Genomic DNA, 18,283 nt, shown 5'->3' on the forward strand with positions numbered 1-18,283 from the left:
GTGGTTCAATGTAAAAGGTTCAAAATACTTTACACATTAGAGGCAATTTTACATTTCATTTTAAACACAGTGAAACTATGTAACTTCAGAAAAGAGGAATCCTCTTACAAATGAGTTCATTTCACACTCTCAAGTCAGACCCTCAGTTCTAAGCCTATCCCCATTAAAGATGTTTTCATATCCAGAAAACTGTGTCAGGACATTTTCCAGAGATAGTCTGAGTCAGACATGTTCACGCCGACAGGAAAATGTGGAAACATTCAGGCGAGGGGTGGTGTCTGGGCAGAGCAGCAGGAGGCAGGACATGACGTTTACAGAAAGTGTTTTCGTTTCCACCACATTTACATGAGCATCGTGTCAACTTTTATCACTATAAGTTCTCTAATCTCATCTTTCCAACTTGACATCTTTGTCGGAATCTTCTTCAAGTAAGTATGGCCTCTCTTTTTCATTCTGAAAGGATTCTACTCTTTCACGACCGTTGTGTGTCAGGAACATCATCAACAAGGCCACTGGGAATTTTCTGGAAAATGTTCCTATTCTCACATGGGCTCACTTGGACATTTTGTTTACATTTTATTGGGGTTTGGCAGGAAAAAGCTCCAGAGAAGATCAGGAAAATATCCAAAGCAGCTTCAGTTACCATTGCAATATGTATTTCATGATAACATGGTAGATTTATCACAGTGGCAGTTATCATTCCACATTTAAAAGTTTTGAGTCTTCAATTTCATATATAAGTAAAAAAATGCATATTATAATAAAAAAAACATGAAAGATAATGTCTTTGTACATCTAACGAGTTGAACTAATTGATTTATCTCATGTTGATAACTACTGGAAATTTAACGATGCAGATTGTGTCTGTATTCAATACTCAAGTCAATTATCAGCCCTGTTTCACAGCATAACTTTTCTTCCTTTGTGCATCAGGTGTCATTTCAGTTCAGCCTCCATTCATCCGCTCTCTCATTATATGCACAGCCAGGATGCAGACAGATGGTACTTCAGACAGCAGACCTTCATCAGTCTGACTGAAGAGGCATGAGCACTGTGTCTTATTGTGAAAACCACTCGCCCAGGCTTTAAATGGTACAGCCATACAACGCAGGGAACATCTCTCCATTACAGGGATAATACATTATTATAAGCAGCATAAGGTCAGTGATGGAAGATGTGGTTTTATCGATTCTGGTCTTCAGCCAGGATTTTTTTCAAATAATGAGGTCTTGAGTCCAGCTTCAGATAGTTACCTCACCCTATCAAACTTTATACTATTTGAATAGGTTTCATAAAACTGTGATTTTTAATAAATTATATTTCCAAACCTAACAATTTTAAAAGCCTTTTTCCAAACAGTCAGAAATAAAATTCTGCAGAGATGCTGAACCTTGGATGGGCTGGGAATATAAATCTATTGTATCATCAGATTTTTTAATCTGTTTAAATCAAACAAATGTTCTGTTATACACTATTATCCATTTATTCTTTATTCAACACAGATGTGAGTATAGATCTAATCTAATCATTCTGGAATGAGTTTGTTTAACATGAAAACAAAAAGTTTTAACAGAGAATTTTGGTTTTAAATCCCAATTCAAAGGTTTGTTGCTGCAGCACAGATCTGAGCTGACACATTAATGCAGCAGTGCAGGGGAGCTCACCTCAGACATCTTGTGTGCTCTGTAGTGAGACTTGGAGCACTGCAGCAGCTGGGCGGCCAGGTTGCAGTCTTTCCTGTACAGGTCCTGCAAGAGGAAAAAAGATCAATCACTAAAATCATGGTTTGCAAACTTGTTTATTTTGGCACCTAGAAGTTAAAGTAAGATTTTGACCGAGGGGATTTTGTCGGAGCAGCCCCTGGGAAAAATCTGTAACACTTTATAGCACAGCCCCTCTAATTGTGGTTTAATTATTGCGTACTAATGTAGGACTTGTAGGGGAAACTATTTCAGGAACATGGACTGTAATGCTACAACTGAGCAGTAGCAACAATAGGTCTAAAAATAAATCATATCAATTTACTATTTATGAGGTTCTTATAAATGAATTATGGGTCATGAGGAGACAAAAAAGGAACCTGGCATGACGGGGGTAACAATTATATGAGATTTATAAATGTATAAGGAATACACAGGTTTCTTGGAAGACAAATTCTCCTGAAAACATTGTTAACTAACTTGGAAAAAAGAAAATCATAGATTTAGTGGCCCGTCAAATCAACGGAACACATTCATCCATTGAAGCTGGTCGAGATTAATTAGTAAACGTGTATTTTTCACTTAGGCGACACCGTCACGGTTGACATCAAGGGTTTTGCATCTTAATAACCAGACTTTTTCATTTGTAATATATCTTCCGTCTACACACTCTGTGCTAATTTTAACAGAGTCGTCTGAAACAGTGCGCTCACTTATCTCCACCCTCCAGTCTACGAAGCTGCTGCAGCGTCATTTATCTCTTTCTCCGCGCCTTCTTCCCATAACGGATGATTTTTAGATTTTTTTGTTAAATTTCTTCTGGCAGATACTTTAGTAGTTTTCTGTGTCTCTGTGCATGCACGTGTTTGTGTGGGTGGTTAGCCGGTTTAGCTGGTTTCTTTTCCTTCTCTCTCCTTTGTTCAATCCGTGCACATATAAAGGTCAGTGCTAGCCTCCTCCTGACAATACCTCCAATCACATCAAAGCCTTCTCTTTGACAGTTTCAACTCCCCCACCAGTTAACAGTGACCACTTTTTCAATCGCTTTATTTCTTTTCACTCTGTAGCCAGGGGACATTCTTGCTCCCTGCAGTTTCTGTGGATGGTTCAAATAGACTTGTGAGTCCTCAGCGATGTCTTAGTTAGCGTCAGTTGTGTTGTGTGCGTTTCTGCTGGGAAACACATCAGCTTTGTGGCGAGCAGGTTATTTTGTCGTCTGAAGATGAGGATATAACTTCCTTTATGTCGTTTTGCATCTCTCTCTTGTCGTTTTACATTTTTGTCAGTTTGTGTTTCCTTTTGGTCTTTTGAATAAATCTCTTTGTCGTCTTTGATTGTCTTTTGTAAAACAAATGTCCTACATGTAATGTGATAGGATGTATTCACTTCTCATGGATCTCAGGCTCAACACATATGAAAGGTTACTTGATTTCTTCATGTTATAAGCAGAAAAAAAAAAATCAAAGCTTGCTCTCTGGAGAACGCGCCGTCTCATTTCTGCCCGCTCTGATGGGACAAGTTCTCCACCCACTCAAAATGAACCTTGACTCCAATCAGCCTGGATGGATCTGGAGGGATTGTCAAAATACTCAGTAGCTCAGAAGTGCTAAGAAGCACCGTAGCCTAACGAGACAAGAATCTAACCTAACCCGGAGCCCTCAGTAGAAATATCAGTAAAATCACTGAAAAGAAATTGAGGCACCAGATTGCCTCATGGCCCCTGAGCTCAGATCCACACAGGCCCGGCTCCAACTTGTGGCAGCCCTGAGGATGCCCATTGATTTCAGGATAATCACGATAAAACACCCAGTGGCTTAAAATTAATTCCTCTATCTGCTGGGGCTCCTTGAAGCACAAATATCCAGGATGTTGCAGAAACACGGTCGATATGAGACTTTTGGCAAGATTTGGTTCACACAGGCTGCTGCCAATGTGGCAGGAGAACGTGTTTCTATCAGGACAAACAACTTTTTGAAGAGTTGTTACTTCAGACTTGAGAGCCAAGTGTTGTTTGGGTGAGGATGGGGCCGGGTTACTAACCAAGCAAGGAAAGCAGCTTCCCAAGGCCCCAGATTTCTGCAGCCATTAAAGGTTTGGTCGTTTCTTTCTGAACAGTTTTTTATCTTATTTCTTGCAATAAACTCGGCCTCCAGTAGTTGTCAGTCAGTGCACGTTCCTGTGTTTTGAGGGTGTAGCTTTGAAGAAATGGCTGATGGGAGGAGGTGGGATGTGTCGGTTGCACGTTTTCAAAGTGTGAGCTGCTCTTGCTAGCTTTCCAGGATTAACATCCCTAGCCTTAATGGTCCAGGCTGCTGCTTAAGCATACAATATGTAATTTTGGTGTCTCCATCTCAACAATAACAAAAGACCTTGTTGGATGATGGCGTGAAGCAGCGTGGGATCATGGGAGTTGTCTTCATGACTGCTTGCGCTTTACCGGAAGAGCTTCAGCAACGTGCAGCAAACAGCAATGAATAATCGGGATGCATTACCAGTGACCAGTACAGTGGAAGGGAAAAAGAAGCTAACGGGTAAACAGTGATAAATATGACGCAGCCCTGAGAACTCACATTGTCCTCTCTGAGTTTATTAATGGTGATCTTCGCCTCCATGAGGTGGTTGTTGAGGACGATGATCTCCCGGCTGAGGGCTCTCTTCTCCTCCTCATGGTTCTGGGACTGCAGTAAAAAGAAAAAGAAAGAAAGAATCAGCAAGGGAGCGGAGACGTCAGAGAAATAAAAACAAAGGATGACAGAGGAAAACAGAATAGACGATAAGAAAAGGGGAACAGGGTTAGAGGAAAGAGTTGAGTGTTGAGATAACAACAGAAGGAAGAGGGAGCAAGAGTTGGTGGAAAAATAGGATGATATAGAGGGGGGGAGAAAAATGAGAGGAAGAGAGCTGTGAGTTACTCTCAGTCTGAGGACAGTGCCAGCAGCAGGTCTTAATTAAAAGAAGATTACACTTGCCAGAGTTCATATCATATCAATTACTCTGGATGTAAGAGGAAGAAAAATTAAGGGGGAGAGAAAGAAAAGAGGGAGAAACATGAGGGAAGAGAAAAGACAAATGAAGAACTTGTTCCATTTTTTTGTGATTTCTGTCAAAGAAATGTAAAGTGATGGTGCTGCAGTGACATTTTAGATCCACCAACAGCGGCGCCTGGTGATGTTGACGTCTGGTGGTCGGTCTTTCTGTGTGTCCACATCTATCTCAAACGTTCCTGTGATGATTTTGATGGCCCTGACCTTTCATCCACTACAATCAGCCCAAATGTGGAGGTGAAACAGGACCATAAATTGCTTATGAACACGGACGACATGGACCAAACTACAAAGTCAAAGTCAATACGGCAAATACAGTTTTCTCAAATCTGGTTTCTGTAATATAATGAGACTTAAGTCTCGATAAACATATCGTTGATAATCGTCCTTTACAGATGCTAAGAATCATGGATATTCAATTTACAATGCAAAGTAATATGGCAGCAAACTCTAACTGCTGAAGAAGACTGTGTGACACAGTTGAAAGCTCCAGAGGAAGTGGACCTTGAGTTAATTATTATCATTAGTTTGTAAATGGTTTTTCCCTATTACTTAATACTGGACTCTGCAGATGAAATTACAGCCTCTAGGGGCCAGTAATGGGTTCTGTTGGCAAAGAGACAGTCTCTCTCTCTCTCACACACACACACACACTCACACACACACACACACACACACACACACACACACACACACACACACACACTCACACACACACACACACACACTCACACACTCACACACTCACACACTCACACACACACCCACAAACGACAGTAATTGTGAAACCTGCCACACGGCAGCAGCTGACAAATGATACAGCTCTGAACACACGGCTTGGCCTCCCACTCCTCTCCCTTCTAATCTCTCAATGGCGGTGATTGTTTTGAAATACAGGGGTACATAGCTAATCTGATAGGTGGCAATTAATGTCACTTTAAGCAGTAGGCCAGCTTTGATATTCAAATCTAATTCTGTTAGGGTCTCATTAATCAGCCATGGAGACAAGCGGCTCTGTGGCGCTCCTTCTCCAGCTCATTACTCCGGATTTCTATTTGTATTTTTGTGATGCTGACTGTGCACACGTCCACATCAGGATGTTTTAACGCTCAAATATGTAATCGCTCCCTGTTCTGTCTTTCCAGTCAGAATTGCTCAGAAGCAATAAGACAAACAACCATCAACATTCACACACAAACCTACTGGCAAAGCTCTTTCATATCACACATCATCATTGATTTAGCATTTATAAAAAATATTGTTGCAGCTTTAAAATCTCTTAATGTTTGTATGAATATATGTTTGAGTTCATTGGCCATTTTAATTCACATAAATTAAAACAACAATGAGGTCATTTTCAAACCAGTTGTAGGAATATATATCTTATCAATTTTAACTAGAGTAGCTTGAATATGAGAAACAAGCATGACAGTGTCTGTTTCCTTCTTCATCTCAAAATTCACCTAACATGTCTCTTGTGATAAACATATTTCAAATATGAAGTGATGTGTGGGAACTGACCACACATGTACATGTGAAAACACTGATGTCTACCACTTTGAAGTCAAGTCTAAAAATCTTTCCCTTCCACCTTCTGACTCTGATATCAAATATCAAGTAATTGCTCGGATTCTCTAACGTGCTGATTCTTCTTTTGCACATGATTAGAAGCAAAACTGTCGACCTATAGATTAAAAATGAACAGAGGGAAATTTAAATGGGCTTGATGAGATGATAACGATCGAGGAAGTGTAATTCTAAATACAGCGTTATATGGACAGCGGAGGAATCACAGTGCACACTGACTTTTTTTCTCCTTCAGTCACATTGCGTTGGATACACAGGCTGCCACCAAGACGTTCTTATCAGTTGGTGAAGAGAACAGCATCAGGGAAATGAATATGCAAATGATAACTATCATTTATCACTATCAGCAGTTTTCAGACACAGCGTTATATTGTATTATCCATATATAACTTCCCATGTGATGCTCACAATGTGAGTTTGTAATTTAATGAAAGCTCTCGGATCAGTATGATTATCAACTGGACAGACGTAAACCTCGCTACACAATATGTAATCGATCATGATCAATATGTACTTCACCTGATGAGGCCTCTTCTTGAGGTGAGTGATATTGTTGGAAATGACGCAGGAGTGAACACAGACAATAGTAGTTGTATATTATTTTTTAAATTATGTTCTATTGCCAAAAAGCATCGGCTGCAGACATGGACATGGACTGTCTGTGTCTGAATTCACTGACTGGGACTTAAATGTAGAATGTAGAGGATTATATAGTGGGATTATGTGTCAGTAATTACACTTTAGTAAAAATACCTTATGGTAAAGAACATGTTGAATGAGCATGTTTGTTTGAATGTAGAAATAAAGTTGTTGCTGCTCTGCTCTGCTCGTTTTACATATTTTACTGCAACAACTCAGATTTGTCTTGTGCTGCTCATAAAAAAAAAAACGACCCCATGGTGAAATATTAAATGAGATTAAAATCGGACTGTGAAAATGCCGACATATATAAACCTGTCCGTCTTTATCTTCATGATAATTCAGAGACATTTGATGAGAATGAGGAGGCTGAGACATAAAGAAAAAATAAGAGGTTGGAAAGAAATTGAAAGTCTATGTCTATCTATCTTCACGTCTCATTTGTCACTGTTTTAACACAATTACACAAAAACTACAGAACTGATTTTCTTGAAACTTGTTAGAACGGTGGGATATTGGCCGAGAAAGATTCCCTTACATTTGAGTGCAGATCTAAACAAGGTGCAGCTTGATTGAATTTAAGGAGACTGTTGGGGTTTGTTGGAGGTATGCGTTCTACTGACTGCCACACCAGCTATAGCATGAACTAAAATAAAAGGATAAATCGCTATCGCAGTTGTGTGTAAAATACTAAATTATACAACATTAAAACGGGGAGTTGGTAATTATGTGCATTTACATCGGCCTGGTTTCACTTGAAGCACAGCTTCTGTCCTGTCTGTAGTTTTCACCTCGTCTTGAAGAGTTATGATTTACGACTGTAGTGTGAATGGAAGTAATTAGTGCGCCGCGGGTTGGCCTCGCTGCTGCTCACTGAAGAGCAGTGAACGACACGCGGAGGTACAATCACAGAGCGACACATTAACACAGACGACCCTCTCACATGTTTCTCATTTCCCACCAAGGTTGTTCTTCCCCTCACACACCTCACACCGGTAAACAAAGATGAGCATAGACGGACGAACGATCATTTGCTATTTGGTCTGTCCTTCTTTGGGGAATCTGTGACTTCAAAACAACAACAAATGCCTCCCTGCCTCAGGTTTCCATGACTACTCTTTTTCACCGACCACATATTTGGAACAGAACGACACATACAGTATTTATGACCGTAAACCTCCATATTCTGTTTATTTCTCCTTTGTTTTTCTCACCAGTGTATTCATGTCTCACTTTACAAACAATTACTGGACCGATTCTACCATCCATGAAACTGAGCAGCTCAAATGCATTGATCCTGGATCGAACAATATGAATCATTTAATGCTTTTTTATAAAAAGAACAGATCAGAGGCCCCAGAGATTAGACTGAGCCTTTGTGCTTTATAAATAAACCTAAATAATTCACTGTTGGTTATGACAGGTGATAGATTCATACAACAGGATCATATAATGCACTGAAGGATGCTTAGAGGAGGGCTGCCACTAGCAGTCATATTTCATAATTGATTATCCTATTGATCAGTCTTTCAAATGAGAAATGATTTCGTCTGTAAAATATTGATAAAATAACGACAGATGCCCGTCATCACAAGTTAGAGTCCAGAGTGGTATCTTAAAATAGCTTCTTTATTCAGACTAATAGTTCAGCATCAGTTTCCACTTTCTAGCCCCAGAGGAACAGGAACAAGTCTTAAATCTCAATATTTTAAAATAGGCTACGATTTAGTTTATTCTGATCATTGTGTTGTTTTTGCAAATCTTTCCTTCTATTATGGCTTAGTGAATATTTTAGTTATAATGAAGAAATTATGTAGTTATATCAATCTGAATGGGATTTACCAGATTTACAAAAAAGATAAAAACCCACCAAAAGTAATGGAAAACAAAAAGATGAAACTGAAGTTAATGAATCAAAGCCTTCAAGAAACACAACCAAGTCCAGTTGCCTAGGTAACTGAGAACAACCCCTGAAAATTAACAACAGGTCTGTGGTTAGCGGTGGACAGCTGCTGGTGAACGGGACATTATCCTTGTTAGGAGGGCAGTCCCCGGGTCAGACTCTGGTTTCCTGCCTGTTCCAGGGCGGAGTTAGTTCACTGACCCTGCGGAAGACGGATTGCAACTAGGCTTCAGAAAAACAAAGGCTTTCAGCACCACGGAGAGCTCCCTCACCGCAGAAGGACTACAGTTAACGTCTTGTTAAAAAAAAGATGAAGATAACATCAAACATAAACGAGTCATATTAAATCTATCACAAGTATAGGTTGAATTTGTAAATTACATTTTTAGTAGTTAATTATGTGTTCAGTCAGTGTTCAGTGTGAATCCTTGATGTTTCCTGTCTGTTTGGAACAAAAGGCTACAAGCTAAAGTCAGATAAGGTTTTATTCTGTCTGTGCAAACTGCTTCCTCTGCTGCACAGTTTATCTGCAGATCAGATCCATGCTGACAGCGAGTACTTCAATGTCATCACAACATGCATCTTGTCAGCTCCTCCCGTTGTTAATCTCTGACTTTGCTCTTTATGAAGCAGGTTTATTCTTTCGCTGTTTTCCCGTTGACCTTGCTGGTCCAGGCCCCTCAGAACCTTTAATTACGCGTCAAACTTGATTGAAGCTGCCTTTGTCGCTGCCTGACTGACTGTACTGTCTTCTACAAAGGAACATACCCCCCCACACACACACCCCCGCCCTCCACTTGAAATGCCATTGCATGACATGACATCAAAAGAAATGGCAATCCCAATGAGGCCTGCCTCCTAAAAGTAAAAAAAGCACATTTTCTGAAGCCATGAAGACCGACATGCTTCACAGAGACTCTCCGCTAGACAGACAATCCCCTTTTGAGAAGCTACCAGTTTTTACATTGATGTATGCTTGTAGCATATGAGAGGAATGAGCCATGTGGGGGGGGGGGATTCCAGGCTTTCAGTCTGCCCATGATATGACAAAGCAAGAAGGATTACATTGGAACATCACAAATAATAGGCGGCAAATACCGTAAGACAGATGGTGTTGTGAATGGCTGTCGTCTGAATGTACAATACTGAATTCCATGTCCGGGTTGATTTATTACATTTTTCACACCTCACTGGTTCTCTAGCATGCACAGGTTCCCAGAAAAAAATCCATCCAAACAAAAATCTCTATTATCTGCCACAATCAAAATGTGTATTCACAGCAGCTTCTGCCAAACAATCACTCACAGCGATATCTTAGGGATCAGTATAAGAATTCTAAAAATATCCAGATTTCTAAAAATATCGTGCCGGCCTGAGAGTACGTTTTTCTGCGTAAAGAGCCAAACACCAGCACAAGCAGACGAAGTCGCATTGTAGATTTCTTATAGTCATCGTAGACTTGTAAGTTTATATCGCTGTCTATTGTTTATCTTTACAGGTAGCCAGAACTAAAAGTTTAGAATCCAAGTTTAACCTACAGATGTTTCCTGTAATGTGTATTGCTGCCATGGAGACGATAAACTCTTCGGGGGTTCAAAAAGACTGAAGAGTAAAAACTGCTTTGAGAATCTGCCTATCCACCACCTTCCCCTCCACATCCTTTCCACCTTGCTTAATAAAGAGAAAACTATTTCCAGCTTTATGAAATGTGTGAAATTATATAGTATAGAAAACATAAGAGAAAAAAATGGAAAGGACAAAAAAAGCAGGTTTCATGGAGTAACTTGTTGTATTTCTTGGTGGGGGGTCTGATGTTGGTTTCCTTAGTCTTGTCATGACTATAGTAATTCTGTCTGTTTGAATGTATTAAGGAAGTACAGCGTCACATTTAGCACAACTACAACATGTGATACGTTGAAGGTTAATAAACCTGGCGACCAGTGTTCTGTAGCAATGGCAGCATAGGTGACGTCATCATTCACAACAACGGCAACAACAACTAATCCTCCGTTCAGGGTTGAGTGAACTCAGCCAAGCTTCACAGCACTTTGAATAAACAGGTGAACAGCTCTTTGTGCAGCAGCAGTGGTGCAGCTTCATGGTTCAGTGGACTGAGTCGTGCAGTCGGTCTTTACGTGATGCGACTCAATTACTGCAGGTCACTTATACAGTTTCAGAGAGAGAGCAGCAACCAGCATCACCACAGGCCAAACAAGCAGCCCATTCCAGACAGACAGGCACTGTACAGGCACTGTAATGTCGCAATGCAACCAGCAGGAAAAACTGTTCATAAAGTAGTTACACATTCATATTTAAGATATAAATATGCAAATATCCTGCAGCGTTTTATATAAACAGACAAGAAAGTAATAGGCTCCATGAAAATCAGCTGAATACAGAAATGCATTTATCGCACAATGAGTCAATACTCGAGCAACTGACAGCTTGTTCTCTATTATCTTCACACAGTCTCCTTCCATCAGTGTGTGTGTTGAGACGACAAGCTCCGTGGATCAAACTCCTGATGAGATTACGATCCACTTTCATCGAGATAGTGTAAGTCATAAGGTTGGCCGTCGCTGTACAGCCGGCACATCTTCACTGATTCTGGCTGATGAGTCCTAAACCTGAGGCTGTAAGAGGGGTGGGGGGGACTCTCAGGGAACCTCTCAACCTGATGTGATTGGACAGCCGCTGCTGAGGTGATCAGAACAGCAGTTAGTTGTAATAGTTTTCTAACAGGGCTGCATGGCAGAAAAGACCAATTACTTTGGACATTGATTGTGCTCCCTGCCTGTGATCATGTAATTGCTCTGAGAGAGATGAGAGTGGTTCTGCTGCTAAACAGGTGTGTTCAGATCGATGTCAGTGTATTTCTCATATCTCAGACAAGAAATGAAAAGAGAGAGCAGGGAGAGGAAGACGTCATCATCGCTCTTACATTTCCTGGCATGTGTGAGATCATAGCTCATCATCATATTGTTTATTACGATCACTGTATTTGAGAATCTGAGTGTGTGTTTATTGATATCTTGTTTTTCTGTCTGTCTCCAGTCTGACACCAGATAACTTCCTTCTAAGCACAGCTCCTAATATTTAATACAGTCATTAAATGATGTTTGCTTATGTGAGTGCACATTATATTGCAATGTGTTCAACAGTTAAGTTGACCTTTGACTCTGAATATAAAATGTTATTACTTTTATCCTGCTATAAATTAGTTTGAAATTAGCACATGGACTTTTGAGTAAAAAGGGGGGTTGTGAAGTTGTTGTGATAAAAATAAAAATATTACTTAACAAATTCAAAGTTGTTTTGTTTCCCTGCACCATCACTTTACAAATCACGACATACGTTTGGTTGAGTCTGTGCCAGGCAGCATTTTGACACTGATATGTTTAAAACTGTAAACACTTCAGCGAGACTCTCTTACCGTCCTGTGCATCTTGTCCTCCAAATCCTGGTTAATCCTCTGCAGAGCTGCATAACTACTCTGGATCCTAGAACCAAAAGAAAGGAAGAAATTGTAAAAAATTAAAATCACAACATATGTTTTACTTCAAGAGCAAATAAGCGCCAATAAAGCAGCGCTTCAGTTGAACAACAATTTCATTCAGATGGTTAAAATTAGGCAGCGAGCAGGGGTTGGGCTCTGCCAATCAAAACAGAAAAAGAGAGGGATGGGATTTGGAAAAAAACAGCTTGAGAGGATCAATCTCAGGGTGAGAAAGTCTCGTGGGCAAATCTAAAAATGCTCCAGACTTCTGCTCTCTAAGTTTCAAAGTTTTTCTCCAAAGATTCAAAGAACAGTTTCAAGCTTATTTAACCATTAGAATTATCACATTTATTTATAACATGACCACAGAGAGAGCACGGGTCTGTCTGACCAGAGAGTTCTAAGTATTTGCTGTGAGGTTATCATCACACTAAATTAAAAGTCATATCTGGAGGCCACCCAACCATTTATTACTATAATAAATGAAGATTTATTTCAAAGATGATGCCAGAATTAGTTTTTCTTTAAAAACATATTGTCGTAAAGTATTACTGGCATTAGGCCACATTTCAGTCATTGCCATAAAGTGTAGTAATGTCCTTAGACGACTATAATTATAATAATGCTTTATTTTTACAATAACATGGCCACCCTGACCAGCCACATGTATTTAGATAATATGAAAGTTTGAGCATTATTTCTGCCAAATCTGAAAGGATTCTGTCGTTCTTAAGATAACGAGTCACAAATGAGTCAACACGACCTTGACCTTTGACTTTTGACTACTCAGTTCACATCAGGTCGTCCTTGAGTCCAAGTCAATGTTTGTGCCAGATGTAATGAAATTCCCAACAGGTGCTCCTGATACAGCACATTCACATGAACACAAGGCCACTGAGACGTTGACCTTTGACACCATCAAATTCTAATCAGTTCATCCTTGAGAACAACTGAAAGTTTGTACTAAATTCCAGGAAACACCCTCAAGGCGTTCATGAGATATCATGATCACATTTATGGACGGATGGACAATCCAAAAACATACCTCTGGGCTCTGGTCACTAGCACAGACGCATAGGGGAGAATAATTTATTTCTCTTTATTAGAACTTATAATTCTCCTCATGCAGCTATTTCTGTTCCCTATCATGAATAAAAACAAGTACAACACAATGAATGCCACTGTACAGGTTGTCTGCACCATCATCCCTTTTTTAGCAGTTACTCTGATGGCATGTTGTCTCTAATGAACACTTTTAAATGTGGTTGGAAAACAAACTATTTAGCTTCAAGTAAACAACAGCATTAATGTTGCTGTTTAGCTGTCGCATATTTTAAATGTCAAAGCATTTGAAACCACCATTTATCTTTCACCTGATCGAACTAATGTAACTAACATTACAGCACAACTTTAGAGATTTACATATCTGATCATCTTCACAGCACATGCATACAAAACCAGCCCATTGAGTCATGTGTAAACGCACACACACACACCTGCGTAATTTCTCTGTAAACTTCTCCAGTTCCTCCTGGGCCCGGCGCAGCTCCGTCTCGAGGTACTGCCGAGTTGAGTCAAACTCCGATTCCACCATTTCTAGTTTGTGGGTGGTGTACGACAGGCGCTTACGGAGGTCGTCCTTGTGGTCGTGGAATGAGCTGAACAGAAGGTAGAGTTTAGAATACAGGATTTGATAAGACACAATCACATCGATGATGTTACCAAAGTTTGTCAGACTTATAGAGCCGAGCAGAGAGAGGGAGGGAGAAAACAAATAGGCAATAGAGTGAAAAATGAAGTGTGCATGTGTTTGTGAGGTAGGGAGGGAGGGAGGGAGGGAGGGAGGGAGTGAGGGAAAGGGATGAAGTAGCTGGAGTGTAATTCTGTTTGGAGCAAGAGAGGTCCCAGGCAGGGGGAAGGCTGTGGGGCCAATGGGGAGGAGGAGATGGATGGAGGAGGAATGCTAATCATGTCCCATTCACAGAGAGAGCAGAGCTGGGAGAGGAGCTCCCATCGCTGAAATGGTGAATTGGTTTATACGGCCCTCCCCATCGAATCTGTGAAAGAAAAGGAAAGGATTCTTTTGCTCCCAGATACAGACTGTGTGTGATTCATTGAAGAAGAGGTGGAAATATGAGAATGGGAGAATGAACCACATCTTTGTGTATGAGCGAGCGTTAACAGAGGGAGAAAAAGCAAAGAAAGAGGATGAAAGTGTGCGAGGCCAGAGTAAGACAGATTCACCAACACCACCATCATCAATAACAACTCACCACACTCAGAGCTATATTTCTGTTGTGCGTTTGAAGCATGTTTGAGTGTGGGGGATGAACACACACTGAGAGAATGGATGTGGTAATGAAAGACTAGAGATGGCGAGCAGGGGCATTGTGCGCTCTGGGATATTTAGCATTTTGCCAGACTGATGGATGCGTGGCTGCGTCAGTGCTGCTGTCTGGCAGGCACAACAAGAGCACCTCCATGTTCACCTCAGCCCAGAGCCTCAATTAAGAAGCTGGCACCAAAGAAGGAGGCAATGTTTTCCACAGGAAGACTTATAGACTCTGGTCCCACCTACACCTGCAACCATTGGACTGCACTACACCAATAACATGGTATCCTCTAATGGTACCATCATTCACAAAATTATTATTATCAAATGAGGAGCAGGCCCATTTTCTCATAGACCTCCATAGAAACAGACTTCTTTTTGCAACCAGTGGAGTAGGCCTCTGTTACTCCAGAGAAATTTCACGCACTTCCGCATTGACTTCACTTTTCAAGGCAGAAGTCTACGATCACCAGCTATCTCCACCGGTTGTTAGTTTAATTTCTTACAGAATCCAGACATCAATCATCTAACTGTCAGCAAGAAACTGAATATGTGTATGTATATGTGAGTGAACCAAAATGTTAAAATGATATTCATGCTACATACTTCATTACTTTACACCACACTGTTCCTGTAATCTGTGAAAATGTTGTCTGGTCAGAATGTTTGTCAGGCTCAGAAAGAGCTTGGTCAGGTTCGGCCAGAAAACTGTGGCTGGTGCAACCCTCTATTTCTCAAAGCTTACAACTGCCAATTTATTCTGCTATTCCTGCCCAGTCATACTAGAATCTGGTCAATTTCTAGACAGATATCCAGATAACATTCTAGATGAAAGCTCGATGGAAAGATACTTACAGCTTCAGCGCACTCTGCTCGCCTGACTTTACAACTAAACCAAATCTTTACAGCCTCTCTGTTGTCTAACTGCTGCAAATGATGTTGTAAAGTCACATGGCAGAGATCCAGAGAGCTGTTGGAGCTGTTGTACGTGCATGTGAAAACTGCTCTGGGCTCTTATCACTAAGTAAAGCCAGTTTAATTAAGTTTGAGAACACAGGGATTGATTTTTTTTTTTTTTAGGGTATCACAAGACTGTCGTTAAAATTCAGAGCGGAGTTAACTTTGATGTAGATGTCAGCTGATACATGACAACTGATATGAAGATGAATGATGGTAATGAATACATGCCACATTATGTTTTAAATAGCTTTTTAATGGCCATGATCTCCCAATGAGAATCCATTTTCATTAGTCAAACTGAATGTAATGAATTCCCCAATAATGAGGCTGATGTTTTAAAACGAAAATCCCCAGATTGACTCACCTTCTTTTCTGATGTTTGCAACCATTTCTCTGGGTTTTGAGGGCAGTTTTGCCAATATATATCTTTTTCATATTTTTCACTCTGCCACAGCTCTCATGTGTGTATCGTTGTTGCCTCTGCTGCTGCTGCTGCTGACGCTGGCCGGCTGAATGTTGCAGCCAAGTTTGAACACTAACCACAAACCAACAGTCAAAGCTCTAAGTCTTGCCTGGGGAGGCAGATAGGAGTTGGCTATCTGTGTTGACCCTGGCAAGAGAGCAGAGAAAAACAGCTTTGAAGTCCCACAGATTTAGCAGCACATTTAGTTCTGTTGACTCCCAGAGAAAAAACACAGATTTCGTATGCATTCAGAAAATAAGCCAGCGTGGAGCAGAGCTGGGGGATCAATTAGATAAGTTCTGTAAACAAACTTAAATAGTATGCGGTTGTTTGAATGATTGAATCTCCAGTTAAACTTTGCCCTTCCCATTAAAGGATATTTTTCCCTTTAAATCAATCATCCCAAAATAGAAGCTCATTTGAATTCTAAAACATAACTGCCTAAAGGAAACTGTAAAGAAAAACATCAATTTTCCTTTGTTGGGAACAGTAATTGAACGTGGTCACCACAAACTGCAGCACCTTATAGAATAGAGAGGTATTTACCAGCTGACCACAGAGGTTACTGCTCGATAAATCAGTCTTATGATGAATAGGTGTGCGTTTCCATTTTCATCCTTCATCATTGCTTCGTGGAGCTGTGGCTTGAACTCGGGTCTCGCCTGCATCGTAACAACTTAATAACCTGCCACAGGCAATCATAAAATGCCAAAATAAAACCCAGCTAGGTGCACGTCTCTCTTCCAGCGGCTGCATTTGACAAGTCTTATTGATATAATTGCGACACATGTTCTCTAAGCCCATCCTCAAGCAGTGATTGTGCAATACAGGCTACATTAAAAGAAGTCCTGTGGTATCCAACGATGCTATCAGAGTTTGGGCTTGTGTCTCTGCCCTGCTCTTTATTGGATTTGGGAAAGTTTTCACTCCAGAGGAAGCAGCGAAACCCTGAAAATATTTCCTCTTGTACTGTTGAAAAACGTGTTTGAAAAAACAAATACTCTGCTAATCTCTGCTTTCTAGTTGAAGAGAAACAGCAAAACAGCGTGAAAACAAAATACCAATCTGATCTGACATCTCGTCTTTTTTCGTGTCTGCTATTTGGTCCATCAACTTTTAAGATTGCTGCCTGTTTAACTGGGATGTGTATGTTGGATAAAGATGGATGATGCAGCTCCACTCCCTCTTGTTGTACAAAAATTACACTAAAATATCTCGGACTCTGGTGCCGCCATCTTGTGCTGTCTGCACAGTAGTGATCGTGGTGTGGAGCCACTGTGTCGAGGTCCTGCCGTTATGTGTGCTCAACCAATGGCGATCCAGTCTCAGCTGTCAATCATTTCCTCTTGTTTTTACTGTTTTCATTACATGTTTTTTTTGCTCTCTCGTGCAATCATCCTGTGCCACTGCACTTTACTTTATAACCTTCAACACATATTAGCTACCGATTGACGTTTACTTGGACTTTTTAATTTGGTCCATGCCCCATCTCATGACACATAGGAAGTTTATGATCTATACTGCAGCCAACCACAAGGGGGCGATCAACATTTTTTGCTTCACTTTTTGGAGCTAGCATATGGTCCATCTTAATCTACAGTCTATAGTTTGGTTTTTTAAATACAGAGTGAAGTCAAAGACCCATATTGCCCCTACATCATGTTTAGAGAAGATACGTGATGTGTATCTAACTTGGTACATAGAATCATACCATCGAGTAAGATTCACACCCTCTATCTTCCCCAAATATCACCAACTATATCTGGACTATAAACATTTCAGTAAGTCCACATGTTTGGCTTTATAAGCCCACCATATCCCATCCTTAATAGCTAAGTAAGCACAAATGCATAAATACAGACAGGTTGCCTGCAGCGTAACTTTTATCAGTCCCTGCAGAGTGGCCGGGTAGCAGTTCAACAACAAACTGGAATGAATGTTTTGTCGCCTGCTGCAATATCTAATGGCACCGGTGCTTATTATTTTTAATCTCCCTTCAACACTAGCTCAGGAAACAATGGTGGTTTCTGAAAACACAGTTATGGTTGCTACAGCCATTTTCTTATCTGCAAGTCACAGAGAGGGAAACGAGGACAGAAATAGTTGTTGAATTGGTGAGGAAGTGCAGCCGTATTGAATCCATCCCCACATGCACACGC

At 40.5% G+C, this 18,283-nt stretch overlaps 1 protein-coding gene across 3 annotated transcripts in view; it reads right to left on the minus strand.

Moving 5' to 3' along the window:
- Positions 1-18,283, minus strand: part of LOC109627987 (brain-enriched guanylate kinase-associated protein) — a 42,226-nt gene that overhangs the window by 6,572 nt on the left and 17,371 nt on the right. For 2 of the 3 annotated variants that reach the window (XM_069536033.1, XM_020084830.2), the window contains exons 2-6: positions 16,026-16,271; positions 13,866-14,027; positions 12,307-12,373; positions 4,271-4,378; positions 1,665-1,748 (exon numbers count right to left, since the gene is read on the minus strand). In XM_069536033.1, coding sequence (XP_069392134.1) covers positions 1,665-1,748; positions 4,271-4,378; positions 12,307-12,373; positions 13,866-14,027; positions 16,026-16,096 — 492 coding nt within the window. In that variant the 5' untranslated portion in view covers positions 16,097-16,271. The remainder of the gene's footprint in view (positions 1-1,664; positions 1,749-4,270; positions 4,379-12,306; positions 12,374-13,865; positions 14,028-16,025; positions 16,272-18,283) is intronic. The other variant, XM_069536032.1, reaches the window with a different exon arrangement.

The sequence above is a fragment of the Paralichthys olivaceus genome, chromosome 12 (genome assembly GCF_024713975.1).
Source record: "Paralichthys olivaceus isolate ysfri-2021 chromosome 12, ASM2471397v2, whole genome shotgun sequence".
NCBI lineage: Eukaryota > Metazoa > Chordata > Actinopteri > Pleuronectiformes > Paralichthyidae > Paralichthys > Paralichthys olivaceus.